Raw genomic sequence first — 16,061 nt, 5'->3', positions numbered from 1 at the left:
ATATGTATATGCAATTTAATAGGCGTATTAGGAAGTCATATGGTGTCCACATAAAATTTTTTATCTTACTCGACTTTACTCTGTATGAAATGCTCAGAAAAATCCCAAAAATATATCCAAATATATTACGTGATATCTAACTCTCATTTTTTCTCCAGTCGGAAGTTTTTGGATAAAAAAAAATAGTATGTCCTACTGATGTCATTTTATTGATGAAACTTTTTTTTTTACATTAAAAATTATTTTTTTAAGAATAATAACAATTCATGAATAAAGAATCGATTTCTTAAAAAGTGGTTTACAACTAGAAAAATTGATAGTTATAAAAACAAAATCTAATTTGTTTTCTCTTTATTTTAATTACGAGGGTAGTTTCAAAAAATTAATTATTAGGCTGCGCAAACGTGTAAAGAAAATCTAAACATATGGCTTACTGAGTTATATTAAACAAATCGTATTACAAAAAGGTAGGTACGTTTCTTTAGTTTTTCTACAATTTTCTTAAAAATAAATAAATTAATAAAATATAATTACATTCATGGATAGAAAATATTAGTAGGAATAAAAAATAATTTTTTACCGTTATTATGAAGCAACCTTTTAAGTTTCAAACTCGTAGGAAAAGCTATCACGGGTCTAAAATAACAAAGATTAAAGAACCAGTGTTTTATATAAAAAGTGAGATGGAGTAATGAACCACTTTTCATCAATTTTTTTCTTGACTGTCGCACCAATAGTCACACACACACACACGCGCGCACGCGCACACAGAGAGAGAGAGAGAGAGAGAGAGAGAGAGAGAGAGAGAGAGAGAGAGAGAGTGAGTGAGTAAGAAAGAGATTGAGAGACATATACAGGACCAGCATCTAAGTATTAATATTAGTATATTATTTTAGTGTTTAGTTTATTAGTATACTGTTATGAATTCATCAAATGTTTATTAACACAGGATAGAATAACTACTGATATAATGGAATATGCAGGAACAGACAGAAAGAGATTAAGTATATAGGTTGAGCTACGTTATATCATTGAGATATTCTCTTTGAGGTGGCCAATTGAAAGAGACAAACGAACGGGGCAATTTAATCTGGTTCGGCGTTGGTTCTTTAATATCGCTCATTCTAGTATTTTCATTATTTGCAGAAGTTTGTGAAACTCACACAATATTAATTAAACACAATTACTTTAAAATATGATCCCGATGGTCTATATTATGATATACGTTCTTAAATAACCTTCATGTAGAGGTTTCAACAAATTATTTAATTTTTTTTTAATTTATTCATTGGTATAATAGAAATAATAAGATTATGTTGATCAAATAAAAATTATTTAATGAGTGATTTACTGAATAATTCCTATGCAAATCAATTAACTCTTGTTATTATAGTGAACCTACTCGAATTTCTTTTCATAAAGTACATTTCATTAAAATGAAACATAACAAATATTTAATGATAATTACAGCTACTTGAATCACATCTGTTTATGTAAAAAATGATAAACTACTGAATAACAGTCAGTTTTATTGTTATTGTAGTTGTATTGTAACGTAACCTCATTTCTATAGTAGATCTGTTAGGAGTTCAAAGTTACAATACTATCAGGCTTATCGCAGCCTCTGTTGTAAATAATCTACATCTGAACTGGTTACTGCTTTAATTATAATTTTTAATAATGTGTTTGTTATTTATAGTGTTCTAGATTCTTTTATTAGAATATCATGAATAAATAAGTATTTAATTTAATTAAGCTTCGCGTTAAAAGTTAAAATAATTAAATTATATTTATTTTAAATAAAAGGATGTATCTATTTTAAAAGCGGAGTAATAAACATTACTAGGATAACAATTTAAAAAAAATTATTATAACATCAGAAGCAACTTTTCAAGGCCGAAGAGGCAATTGATCTTTATTTATAAAGTTTTTAGTTTCTAACTTAATGAAAATTTGCGGAATATCTTTATAGAAAAAATAAAAAGACATATATACACCATTTTTTAACTTTAAAAAATGTCTCTAAGCTGTTTACATGTATATATGTATATATGTATGCTAATTATAATATAATTTATAAAAAAAAAATAGTTTTTTTTTAATAATATCGAGTATGATATAATGTAATATTTTAGGCTTATTGTAAACATTAAAAAGGCAAATATCGTTTTGCATTAATTAGAAGATATATTTTACAATTGGTGTATTATTACATACAATAAAATAAATATACTTTATTTTATATTAATATAGTCGTTTAAATGTTGAAAAATAATTTTACGTTAAAATTTAGCCGGTTTTGTAGTAACAAAACATGTGGTTTCGGTTAGTGTCGCCATCTATCGATTAAATAAAAAATTATCAAAATGATGGCGTAGTATAAAATCGCAGCGCTACGCCAGCAGATGGCGTTGCTAGCGGCAACCGCAGCCTATCATTAAATGGGAGGGCTTTCCGTACTCCATGCTGGTTTACAGCAACAGAGAGATAACACGGCAGAAAGTAAAAAAAGGCACGACGTAAACCCGAACGAACGAAAACTCAAATTATCGAGGGGAATATAATTTGAGGTGAAGGTAGTAGGGCTGAATACAGGGGAATAATCTAATGATGTCTATTGCTAGTACAGCCGGTCGCTTTTAGTTGTTAGTCCACTGTTTGTGAGTCGCGGTTATGTGGAAACACGCGGGAATACCGCGATACGGTAATCGTCTATTTTTTGGATTTGGAAGTGGTACCATCGATGGAAGAAAAGAGCGGCGACAGTGCCAGGCGTTCGCCGGATAATAACGAATTGAATGTAAGTTTCGTAAAAAGGGCTACCAACATTTGCACCAAAATCCAACCCTTCCAAAAAAAAAAAAAAAAAAAAAAATTGTTTTTATTATAACAGAATTATACAGCACAGCGTCAGTTATCCGATAACCAACTATCCGAAAATCTATCATCCGAAAAATTAATAGTTTTTTTTTTATAAAATTTAGACTTATAAAATAGAATTTCATACATAATTTTAACACATTAAAAATTGTCCAATAAGCACAAAAAAAATTAAAAATAGTTTTTACGTGAATTGATGTCAACTTGATAATAATTCTATATATAGGTTTTATATATATACATCAATAAATGTTCCCAAAAAATAATTCTATATATATATAATATACCAATAGATGTTCCACAAATTTTCTTCATAACCTTCCGATTGACTGGTTTGAAGCTCTTGCATTTTTTCTGTATTCTGTTCTAATAATTTATAATCAATATTGTTATTATTTTCTTGTTTTTTAGTAATTCATTATTATTTCTTTTATATATTTTGTTCTAAATATTTTCTTATAAATCCAAATATTAGAAATATTAAAAGTATAAAAAACCAGAAGACAAAATAAGTTTTTATTTTATTAAATAATTTTATGATTAAATGAATCTGTTAAAACGTAATTAATTTTTTTTTTTAATTTAAATTCTTTTTTGTTTGTATTAAAATCTGTTTACGATGGCTTATTACGATAACCATAAATAATTACATTAAAATTATTTTTATAATTTTTTATTTAAAAAAAAAATAATAGAATTACATTATATAGTACACAAAATTTTAATTTCAAAATAATTTTATTTATTAAGATATATACATATGTAGAGCGAAAGAGTTTTTTTGATAGATTTCTTTTTCATAATGAAATTTGATCATTGGTAAAACTAAATAAATACAAAATTATATCTATCTAATCTGAAATTTTTTATATCCTAAAATGGTTTAATAATAATTAAAATTTGTAATAATTTAGTTGTTTTAATTTATTTAAATAACGATCACACAAAAAAAAATATAGATAAACATACTAATGAATGAAAATAATTTTTTTTAATTTTATTAATAATTAAGATAATTAAATCCAGTATTTGTATTTTTATGATTTTCATATTAAATTAAGATCTTAAATATACAAATAATAAAATTGATTAAATACCATTGTCAGTATTTCTATTTTATTATGCCTAAAAGTAATAGTCTACTTAAATTACTATTTGGAGCTGGTATTATGTTTATATTTTTAAAATTTTATAAGGTTTTTTTTAAATTGTTGAACTAAATACATTATTTATCTACTATTTTACTAATGATTTTATTATTTTTAATAGTAATTAAAATAATACATAAAAAATAGTTTTATTATATACATATTTTTTTTTTTTTAAATAGATATATATTTTAAATAAATAAACAAAATTAAAAAAAAAAATGTTATAACAAACTTTGCCAATATTGTATATTCTTTATTAAATAAAAAAGTATAATATTAATATTTCTTTCTAATTATTTTTAAACAGGTTTTTCTTACTTTTAACGGAAAAATTTCGAACTGTTTATATATTTTTAATTTTTTAAATACATGGAATAGATTCACCGTATATAAACCAACAATTTTTTCTCTCTTAATGTGCGATTAGCCTATTCTAAACTATTCAATAAAATGTATTTTTTATTTATTTAATTAAAAATAAAGTAATAATAATAATGAAAAACAAACGTTATTTTATTTATATTAAATGAATCTACCGTTCGGATTAATACAAATAATATTACTATGTTTAGGCTTATATCAATAATGTTTATAAATTCATTTTTAATTTTTCTATTATGTTTTAATTTAATAGATTTTATTGTACTATTATGGATAACGATTAAGATAGTTTTAATGTGATTTAAAATAATACAAATAATAGGTAAGCGTATAATAGAATAATCAAATTAAAGATAAATAAAAACCAAAGAAAGGAAAAAAATTAGTTATTTTGAATAAAAATTACGAAATTAATTACATTATTACTTTTAAAAATAAATTATTTTAAATGAGGTTTTAAAATTTAAAAATGTACTACAATGTATATTTAATATTTAAATACTTAGAAATTGATAAAGTTTCCTTTTAAATGCTTACCTATAAGTACTATTTTTAACCGGAAAATACATCATAAATACGTAAATGATAATTATATGATAATTTTTATTACAACTGTAAATACTTATTGATATTTTAAATTATCCGTAAATCAAATTTGTATTGAGTAAAATATTTTATATATTTTGATATTAGATTATAAATTTTCAAAACGATATTAGAATTAGTAAGAGATAATACAAGTACAATATTTAATTGCAATTAGTTTAAAAAATATTGATAATTAAATTATATAATCTCGGATCAGTTCCCAGCAAAAATCTAACATTTTTTTTAATATCATTTTTCTCTTTAAAACATATTACAATAATAAAATAAAATAAATTAAAAAAAAATTATAAATTCCTTGTCATAAATTGTATATACAACGATAGAAAATAAAAAAATGGAATGTATATAAAGATGTAAATAAAAAATAGAAGGTTTTTGTTGTATTTTGTAAATTAACAAATTATTTAGTTATGTATTTGTTTCAATTTAAAAAATTCAACAAACAAACAAGATTTTTTCAAGGGTTATATTTTTAAAAATTACATTGATAAAAAAATATAGAAAACATAAATCAGCTAATGATTTTTTAAACAGCTTTATTTAAAGTAAAGGAATTAGTAAAATTATCCACTTTTTGATTTATATTTGTATCAGGTTGTACATCAATCTTCATAATCAAATTATTTACAGATGTATTTTTATAATCAAATTCCAACTATATTACAAAATGGTAAAAAAAAAATTCTGAAAACACGAAAATTGTAATAATTTGAGACCTAAAATCGATTTACTAGGACGGGCAATGGCTTAAAATATTTGGAGAATCAAGTCACACCTAATGAGGCCTCACTCAAAGTTTTCCTTAACTTCGAGTTGAGATATGAACGAACATTGGTTCTCCTGTATTATAATTGGTAAGAGAAATACTGAAATGTTGGCCGCGAAGCGGCCAGGAGGCACAGCTCCCTAGTATATATTAAATTATTAAAAATTAGTTTACAAATGTAATTTTGAATTTCATCAAAAATATTTTATTTTTTTTCGAAATGGGCAGATTTAAAATAACATTAATTTGATAATTTAAATATATGATTTAAACTACAATAATCTAAATTAGATAAAAGGTCCAAAGGTTCATTTGTAATTTTTTAAAGTACTTAATAACAAAAATGATAAAAACAATTTTCAAATATTCCTCAATTATTGGTAAAATAATAAAAATACTAGTATAAATAATACTATTTATTATTAAAATAAACAAAAATAGAAAAGAAATTGATATTGTGAATAAAAATTATATTAATAAATAGGCTATATAAATAATACAAATGTATTAACAAAAAATAAAGTTAAGAATTATCAGTTAAATTAATTATTTTAATAAAACTGAGAACTATTATAAACTATATTAATTAATTTTAAAACAAATAATTTCATTTCCATTCCTTCGATCACGATGGTGAAGTGTTAGCATCTCTGTTTTTCATTCAGATTAGATCCCCGGTAAGGTATGACATTTTTGCATGCTAAAAATTTTCATACTTCATCTATCTAGTATATTGGGATTAGAAAGGGGCACTCAGTTTCTGAGGTTATCACAAAAAAGGTGAAAAACTATACTATAGTTGAGAAAGTAATTTTTAATAATTTTTTTACCCAAAAAGTAAAATAACACATGGCAAGCGTTACATATTACTAGTATAACTGTCGTTACCTTTTTTATTTGTATTTTAGCTATTATATTAAGTTGAGATATTATTATTGTATAAATATAACAAAACCGTAAAATAATATACATGAAAATTAACGGGTAATGGAAAAAATTTGATTCATTTGCATGTAATAAAATTTATCTTATTAAAATATATTTTTAATGTATGAGTTTTTAAATTATATTTAAAAAAAAATTTAATAGCATAATTTTTGTTTACTGGATGTAACAGGCTTTTTTACCGCCTAATAATATATAAAAAATTAAGATTTGACGAATAAAAAAAATTATTGGATAAGAAACGATGAAATTAATTAATAAAATTATGTTATAAACATTATTATAAAATATATGAGATGAATATAATGGAATAAAAAGATCTGTATAAAATAAAAGTTAAATAATATTTTTAGGCGATACACTCAGAATAAACATATATTTAAATTGTCGGTTGTATCGAATATGAACCTTAACAGGGTGGCTGCTATTAGACCCGAATCTGTCTTAAGTTATATTTGCAGTTAAGTTTATTGCTTTTAATTTTTAATGAAAAACTATCGTACTGTAATAGAGCAAATTACGTTGACTCCAGTAGTACACTTAGTTTCTTTGTGTATTACCTAAATCGAAACTTACTACACTGCTTCCCAAAAATTATAAATTCTACATTGTTGTTATAAAATAATAGCTGATTTTTACAAAATAAATTTGATTTGTAGAATAATTTTTTTATTTAGATCGGTAAATAAGTTATGATCTTGTGTTGTGCGAGATATGCTACGCGTATGTAACTGGACTGTTTTTATAAAATTACTACTAAATCGGAAAAAAACTTGTAAGTACTGTACATAGATTCTTTTAATTATTTATAAAACTGCTACTTTTAATAGAAATACTTTATTTTTTCAATTTCAATTACTGTGTTTATTTTTTTTCAATTTCATAGTTCCTTTTGAATTGTTATTAAAAAGTGATAAGTAAAATAAAAAGTGACCGATTTATCTAAAATACTGTGACTAACACTAAACTAATACTGTGAGGCCGAAATTTTGTCACAGATTTTTTTTTATAATTACACAGAATTTATGATAAAAATTAAATTTTGTATAGAAAATGTATAGATTGAAGTGAAAAAAACTTGCACAGTTCTGCGCAAGAAAATCTACTTTACGTTTCCGTCGCTGTCGCTATTTCGCACTGATTTTCAGAATATAACGCTCTGTATACGTTCGATTAACCATTACACCCTACACACAAGCATCAAGTTTAAACTCACTCACCTCTGTGACTTGTTGCATGAAAAATACACCACTAAACAGTCGATGTAACCTCAAACTGAGGTTTTGTTATCTGTTGTCGATCTTACACTGAGCGTAACTGAAGAACGACTCAACGAATTTCCATCAAATTTTCACGTGCACAACTTCAGATACACTACTACAGCATAAATAAATTTTAATAAAATTTATCCAGTAGTTTTGGAGATTTTTGAGCCACAATTTTACACAATAGGCCTCTCTCTCTCTCTCTCTATATATATATATATATATAAGAAATCCACAATTTAAATGAATGGTATTTTCGCACTCCTCACACCTCAAAACAAAAGAAAATTCATTTTCACCTTCTAATCCCACTACGCGACCGAAAAAAATACTTCAAATTGAGGTTATATTGTCTGTTGTTGACCTTAAATTAAACGTAACTCAGAAAGAAACGACACAACCAATTTTCATAAAATTTTCACATGTACAACTTCAGATACATTACTATATCTAAATTTCAACGAAATTTATTCAGTAGTTTTGGAGATTTTCGAACCATAAATTTTATATATAGGTCTACGAGTATATATATAAGGAAAACACATTTTAAGTGAATAATATTTTCTTACTCCTCATACCTCAAAATGTAAAAAAAATTAATTTCACCCTTCTAATCTCACCGTGCGACCGAAAGTAACTTTTCTTCGAAAAGTTGGTAAAAAAACTTGGGAGGGAAATTTTTTTTGTTGCAGTTTTGGTTGTAAAAGTCAACCTGTTAAAATATTAAAATATTTTTAAATATTAAATATTTAAAATACTTTGAAAATATTAAGATAAACCTATTAAAACGTGATTTTTATAATACAAAATTTCGTTCATAAAATTAAGATATAAAAGTTAATTAAACAAAAGTAATCATGTTTTGTTTCTCTACATTTTCTTCGTACATGAGTTTTAAATACATTTCCAAACAATTTTTTTAATAAAGTAGATAGTTCTAAGCAATAAGTTTAATAATACTTTGATTTAATTCACATAAAGTTAAATTTAGAAAGGCCAATATAAATTAATTACAGTTACAATGGTAATAACCATAAAAAAAAATTACTTGAAGAAATTTTCTACCGTACTTGTATAATATTAATCTATTTTTATCAAATAAAATATACTTAAAATAAGCTCAATAAAAAAACAAAAAAAAAAAAAAACAAAAAACATTACAATTATTTAAATTCCGACTTTTAAAGTCGGTGTTAAATTAAAAAAAAAGCTTATATTTGGTGTCAAATTAAAAAAAAAACTAAAAAAAAAACGAAATTTGACCATAGTAACCTGAGAATTGAATATGTAAAAAAAAAATTCATATGGGCCGAATTACGAGCTTCCTCTAACTTTTTTTATGTATTTAAAAAAAAAATATAGAAACTATCTGACTAAAACTGCTGTTAAAACATTAACAGCAATCTTAATTAGTGATCTTAACATTAAAATAATGTTAAGATCTTTCATTTTAATTAAAAAAAAAATACAACAAAAAAGAACAAGAACATAATAAAAAAAATTAATAAACAATAATAATTATAACGAAAATTTACTATACGGGTGTCGTTTATTGATCATAGAAAAAAACTCGACCTGTAATTTTACAAGCTAACAAATGTTAAAAGGTTTAAAAGAACAAAACAATTTAATACGTAATAAAAATTAAAAACTCCAAAAATATAAAATTGTAAGTAAAATTATGTAAATATTCACGTAGTTTAATTTTTTTATTTATTTTAGAATGTTATGCAAAATATGTTTTCCACTCAATTTTATTAAAATTGATAATAAGCTTAATATGTATAAAAATATTTTCAGCTACTCGGCCGTTTAAATGATAATTTTTAATAGGTAAATAATGATTTGTAGAATATTCCACACGGAGTAAAAACGAGTTCGTCCAGAATGCACCGACTTATTATTAGCGAAATCTCTAATCTTTAAAAATATTTTATGCTATTACTAATTTTTTATCCAAAATATAGCCACAGATATACTGAAATTTTAAACTATTATAGTCACTTAATAAAAGAAAAAATCAGAATAAACTACAAAGTGATGCTAAAATTTTACGAGTAAATATGCTTACTTCTAAAAACCTTTTGTTAAAATTGAATTTCCAAAAGCCATTAAAAAATCAATTAATTTGATCTACGTCTAAGTTATGTTTCGGAATTTTTCGAACTGGACAAAATTTGTTAAATCAACCTTAATTGTTAAATCTTTTTAATAAGGGTTATAATTTTTTAGTTTAAAAAAAAAAACTTTCTTACATTTAATTTATAATAATAATCTATATAATATAATATAATAATGTAATAATATAATAATAATCTAATTAAGCTATAAAACAAATAGTTTTTCCTACTGAAAATAAAATAATGTGAAAAAAAATCAAGTTGTTTAACTTTCACGGTAATTTATTTGAAAAATGACTTCTAAATTTCCTCTATTTCCTCACTCCTTTAAGGTTCCGAACCAAAACTTTAATAACATCACTAATCTATATTTATAAACCATTATGCCGAATTTGAACACTTTTGATCAAGCTATTCTCAAGTTATTAAAGCAAATAGATACAAAGAAATATAATTACCGCCGTTTTCCCCTTTTCTCAACATTTTATGACCAAATAAATAATTAAAAAAACAAAAAAGTGAATAAATAATTTTTGGCATGCTTTCCTCGTATTTTCCTTTTAACAACCGCGGTGGGGGGGGGGGGGAGTCAACAAAAACGTTCATTTGAAGTAATGTTAAATTCTAATAAATTGTAAAAAAATGTCATTCTTTTACTTGAAAATCCTATTAGTTAAATAAAAAAAAAAGAAGATTTTATTGTTGAAATTCCCCTCCTCCATAGTCCATTCGGTAAAATATATTATAAAGTCATGTTTTTATTTTCCTCAGATACAGTTTTGAGGCTAAAAAAAAATTAAAAAAAAGGTTTGAGAAACCCTAAACGATCCAATAAAATTTATATATATTTCAAAAAAAAATTCTATAAATAATTAAATATAATGTATTTTTTTTTTTTTTAGGGAAAACAGTTTAATAATCTATAAAAAAAATTTGTAGATATTTACGTTAAACTTCTTAATATTATTAACATTATTAGTAAACGAACTATTAAAAATCAATGTTTTATATTTATTAGTCATTGTTTATTATGAATTAATAAAATATTAACAAAATTAACGAAAATATTACATCGTTATAATATTACCGTAATAATAATAATAATATTCATTTAAAAAAAAGTTAATTGTTTGAAAATAAATTCTTTTGTTAACTAACTTCAAGTAAGAAGCGTCTCGATTCGACAAACACACACACTCACACACACAGCAAGGTAGATACAGACACATTTTTTTATGGTACTTTCAGTCCTTGACTTTCCGTCATGTAGATATTGTTACAATTATTTTGTAGTAGAGCAAATTCCTCTGTTGGTTGTACAGTTACATTTTTTCAAACAACTTATGTGGAGCATCGTTTAGAAAAAAAATTATTATTAACACAAATGACTTGAAGATGATTTTATTATTTTTATTTGTTTGTCGTCATGTTTTAGCAATGAATTAATATATTGTAATAACAATATACAACCTGATGTCAAAGTGATATTCAAAAAATTTTCACGCAAAACTTCACCGAAATAGGTAGAAAATTTTTGATTAAAATAAAATAAAAAACCGTAAAATAAAATTATATTTCAAAATTTTTTAAAAAAATAAGTTTTATTTTGTATGATGTACGTGAATAATTTTAAGATAGAATAATACTTTCTTATTACCATATAATACAATTATATAATAATAATAATAATTTATTATATTATATATACAATTATTAGCAATAATTTCTTACCATAAATTCTCTTAAGTTTCTTTTTTACTCTTTTCAATCAAGAAATAAGTTTTACTTAAACGGTTTTTTGCGAACGGTTTGACTTCATATGCATGTAGTTTCTTTTTTTTTTGTTAATGCGTCCGCCGATACTTTAAATAAAAATAAAACTAAAAAAAAATTTATAAAACCGATTTTGAAAACAATAATGAAAACTAATAAAAAAATTTTATTCAATAATTCTTCTTTAAATGTTGAACATTTTAAACTCGCTGCCAAATTAACCGGTATTTTGGTAGATGATAATTTGTTTTTACTTTGGAACCGTCTTCAAAATATTAAAATTTAAAGAAACGATATTTCATGTTTTGTATGATGTCAATGTACCTTTAAATGATGTTGTGATGAATAAAGAACATTGTAAACGGAATGCAGATTATATATGAAAAATTTCAAATATGTTAAATATTTAAAAAATAATATTTAAAAAAATTAATAACGTGTTTAAAATTTAATTAAATTACAACTAGCAATTAAAAATAACTTTTTTTTATATATGTGTATCTACTTTTTTCGGATATTTTCAAAAGTTACAACATATTTAATTTACTCGAACTATTATTATTATTATTGTTGGCTTCTTTTATTTGTAATTTGTAAAACGTTGAAATATAATATTATTAAATAAATACATTATTAAATTAGAAGTGTATAATATATAACGTAATATAATATCGTAGATAATTATACAGTAATTAATATTTTCTCACAGATGATTATTTTTTAAGATAAAATTGTATGCTTGATAAATAATTTATAAAGTAAAATGTGTTATTTATTAATGTGTTTAAATTAAATCAGGTGAAAATATTTATGTATCTTATTAAGAATAAATAAATAAAAAAACCCGTCAACATATATTTAATAAATATAAAATTTCTACAAAAAAACTAGTATTTTTCTTAAAAGGTTGAAAAACCGAATTAAATTATAAAAAAAAAAAAAAAAGCTTTAAAGATGTTAAATATATCCTGAAGATAGATAATGAAATTATAAGATTTAATAATGAAGAAAACACAACAAATTAACGTTGTACATCACTAGACTTAAAACTGGATGATAATAAAAAATGTTTAAATATATCTTTTTAAATAAATAAATTTGTTATGAACAAATTTATATCGTATATCTAAAATTTATTAAAGTAATTAAACCAACACATTATAATATAAATGTAAAATAATACAATTCTTTACAGAAATAAAACTTAAGCGAGTCGATCTACTTACTATCTCGTATAAATGTAAAAAAAAATCTACTAATTTCTATGGGCCTATTACTTTTTTACGCTAAAACTAGTTAACCGACTGAGCTGTAATAATTTTATATGAAAATAATTTTTATAACTGGAAAGAATGTAGGAAAATATTGCCGTTACCAATGTTTCACAGTTTCAAAATGGTAACCGTTTTTTTGCGGTAACAATGGGATTATGTTCCTTGCCGTATTCAATTTTACTAATGGCCAAACCGTTGATAAAACCAAATTCAGAAACCACTTGAAATTTATTTAAAAATAAAATTTCTACAAAAATAGGTTTCTTTGTCTTTTTCAATATCTTTTTCTGTTATAGAGAAACGTAGCTTAGTTGATTTTTCGATGACAATAAATAAATCATAAGGGTAGACGCTTCAAGTGGCTGGTCTCCATTTGGAGAGTCAATGCTTCTCACATGGCTTCCAGAGTTTCATGTGGAAACAAACATATACATTAATATTAACTTAAATGTAATCTATTTAAGTTTATTTTCCTCTTGATTGGATAGAATTAATTATAATAACAAAACCTATTTTATTTAAAAATATTATCTTTATTAATATCTTGGATTAACCAATCAACTATACAAACTTATAAATTAAATTCACTGCGTTTCACTTAGAATTCTCTAAGCTTCCTCAGGTGACAATTAGGAGCTTCCCAAGGTGACAGTAAGAGAATTTTGTATGATGTGTGTATTGTCATCTGAGAAAGCTTAGAGAATTCTAAGTGAAACATAGTGAATTTAATTTATAAGTTTGTATAGTTGATTGGTTAACTTAAGAGATTAATAAAGATAATATTTTTAAGTAAGATGTGCCTATATATATAAATACACTCCAGAGATTTATAAGCTGTAAATATTATATAAAAATCCTTTCTTTAAATTATGTTGTTCACAAACTCTTCCACAAAAAAAACCATTAAAAACAAAAAATTAAAAAATCATAAAATGAAAATAATAAAAAAAAGAAACGAAGTGCCATCAACTCCTCGCTGGGGCGGATTACTTTGAAACTTACATACTTCAAAACGTTTTGTGTTCTGTGCTGACCAAAGTATTGCTCTGAAAAGATTACAATACAATGATAGTTTTTATAAACTAAACAAGCTTTAATTATTAATTATTAGTATTATTCTCAGAAACATGAGGATAATAAATGTAGTGGGAAGTCCAAGAGCTGAACTCTGACCGGCTAGTCTTTATAAAGTTTAGATTAATTTTGTTGCCTAATTTTTAGAATTTAACTTTAAAAATATTGATTTTGAATTTGTACTAAACAGGGTGGGATCTTCAAAAATTATTTACTTAGTGGGGAAGTTATTGCCATGGAAACGCATATTCTTAACCAATGTGATGAACTAAAGTTGTGGGTTTCTATAACAACTATTACCATTACCGTCAATTAATTAATTAATTCATTCTCAATTTAATTCCGTTTGCCTAAAACATTTTTTTTCTTGTAAAATACTAGGGTTATTTTCATAAAAACGTTCTCCGTGTCGGAACGTAGCTTCTCTGTTTTTCATCCGAAGTTCTATATTTGAGATCATGGCATTCTTTTACGTGGTACAGAAAAGGAATTTATCATCAGTTGTTACAGAGTGCCAACCAGAATAAATGGAATATAAAGGTGTTAATTGGTAGGCTTTATATCCTTTTTTTTCTATTCCATGGTAGTTAATGATTACTAGTTTTAAGTTTACCATAATCATTTTATAAACAGCTGCTAAAAAATAACGCTTCTGTTGGTATTATGAACACAATCTGAAGTCTTAAACGAGATTCTTTTTCTTTCTGATAGAAAAGTTTCAAGAAGCTTTTTCTATAATATAAAATGATATAGGCCTACAACTAATTATTTCAAAACAATAATAAATAGTAATAATTATATTTTTAAATTTAAAGGATTTTAAGACCTTTAAGTGTAATTTTTTTTATAGAAGAGCGATACTTAGATATGATCAAAAAAATTACACTTAATTCTATGGTAACAGACTGTGAGCGAGTTGTTTTTTCATTTCTTTATTTTTTCATTAAGCAATTTTTTTAATATTTTTATTGAATTTATTCCGATAATTACAGGCTGATGTTCAATTATAAAATTTACTTATCCCCTTTTTTTGTACGTTGATGAGAAATTAATTTTGTAAAGCTGTGAAAAAAATAATAAGCCTGACCGAGTTACAAGTTCAGAATTTGCCAACTGTAAGGCAGAAATGTTTCGTTATCTATTTTAATAATTTTTCATTATGTAAGAAAACAAACTATTATTATTAAACAAAAAAGTAATAATAAATAAATAGAAATATTAAACAAAATTATTATATTTATAACTTATAATCACCTATCATTTTACATTTGTAATAAAATTTAGTTTTTATTTAATATTTAGAATTAAAATTAAAATAATAAATAAATACAAATAATAATTAAGTTAACTGTTTTTTAAGTTAATACGTTAATTTATTTCAGTTAGTCAGCGATAAAAAGTAATACAACCGTTTGCTTATTCTTAGCTACTATAACGGGCGTACCCCGCCCCATAAGAATAATTCTTACTTCACTGTCAAACTCTCTCTCTCTCTCTTTTACCTATCTTTCGCTTTCCGTCTTATATCCTTTCACTCTTTTAACGTCACTATCTATTTCTTTTTTTTTTAATCTTTATTAATATTATATAATAACAGAAAAAATTATTTAATAACAATAAAAAGTGTTATCAATGTCATCGTACTTAAGTAGGCCACATTTTAAAATATCTGATTCAGACAAAACACGATTTTCTTACCAAAATTACCACACAAAAAAGATTAAAAAAACGTTATATCACTTTCTCTTCATTTTTATCCGTGTAATTATTATATTATTTTACTAATCATATAAACAACTAATTTCTTTTAAGTTTTTCAATAA

General features: G+C 23.6%; 1 protein-coding gene across 3 annotated transcripts in view; it reads left to right on the top strand.

Moving 5' to 3' along the window:
• Nucleotides 1-2,628: 2,628 nt before the first annotated feature.
• Sp1 (transcription factor Sp8) overlaps nt 2,629-16,061 on the top strand; it is a 548,926-nt gene continuing 535,493 nt past the window's right edge. For 2 of the 3 annotated variants that reach the window (XM_075364034.1, XM_075364033.1), the window contains exon 1: nt 2,629-2,800. In XM_075364034.1, coding sequence (XP_075220149.1) covers nt 2,744-2,800 — 57 coding nt within the window. In that variant the 5' untranslated portion in view covers nt 2,629-2,743. The remainder of the gene's footprint in view (nt 2,801-16,061) is intronic. The other variant, XM_075364037.1, reaches the window with a different exon arrangement.

Source organism: Lycorma delicatula, chromosome 4 (genome assembly GCF_047948215.1).
Source record: "Lycorma delicatula isolate Av1 chromosome 4, ASM4794821v1, whole genome shotgun sequence".
Lineage (NCBI taxonomy): Eukaryota > Metazoa > Arthropoda > Insecta > Hemiptera > Fulgoridae > Lycorma > Lycorma delicatula.
The sequence above is the reverse complement of the archived record's forward strand: the minus strand, read 5'-3'. Positions and strand labels throughout refer to the sequence as shown.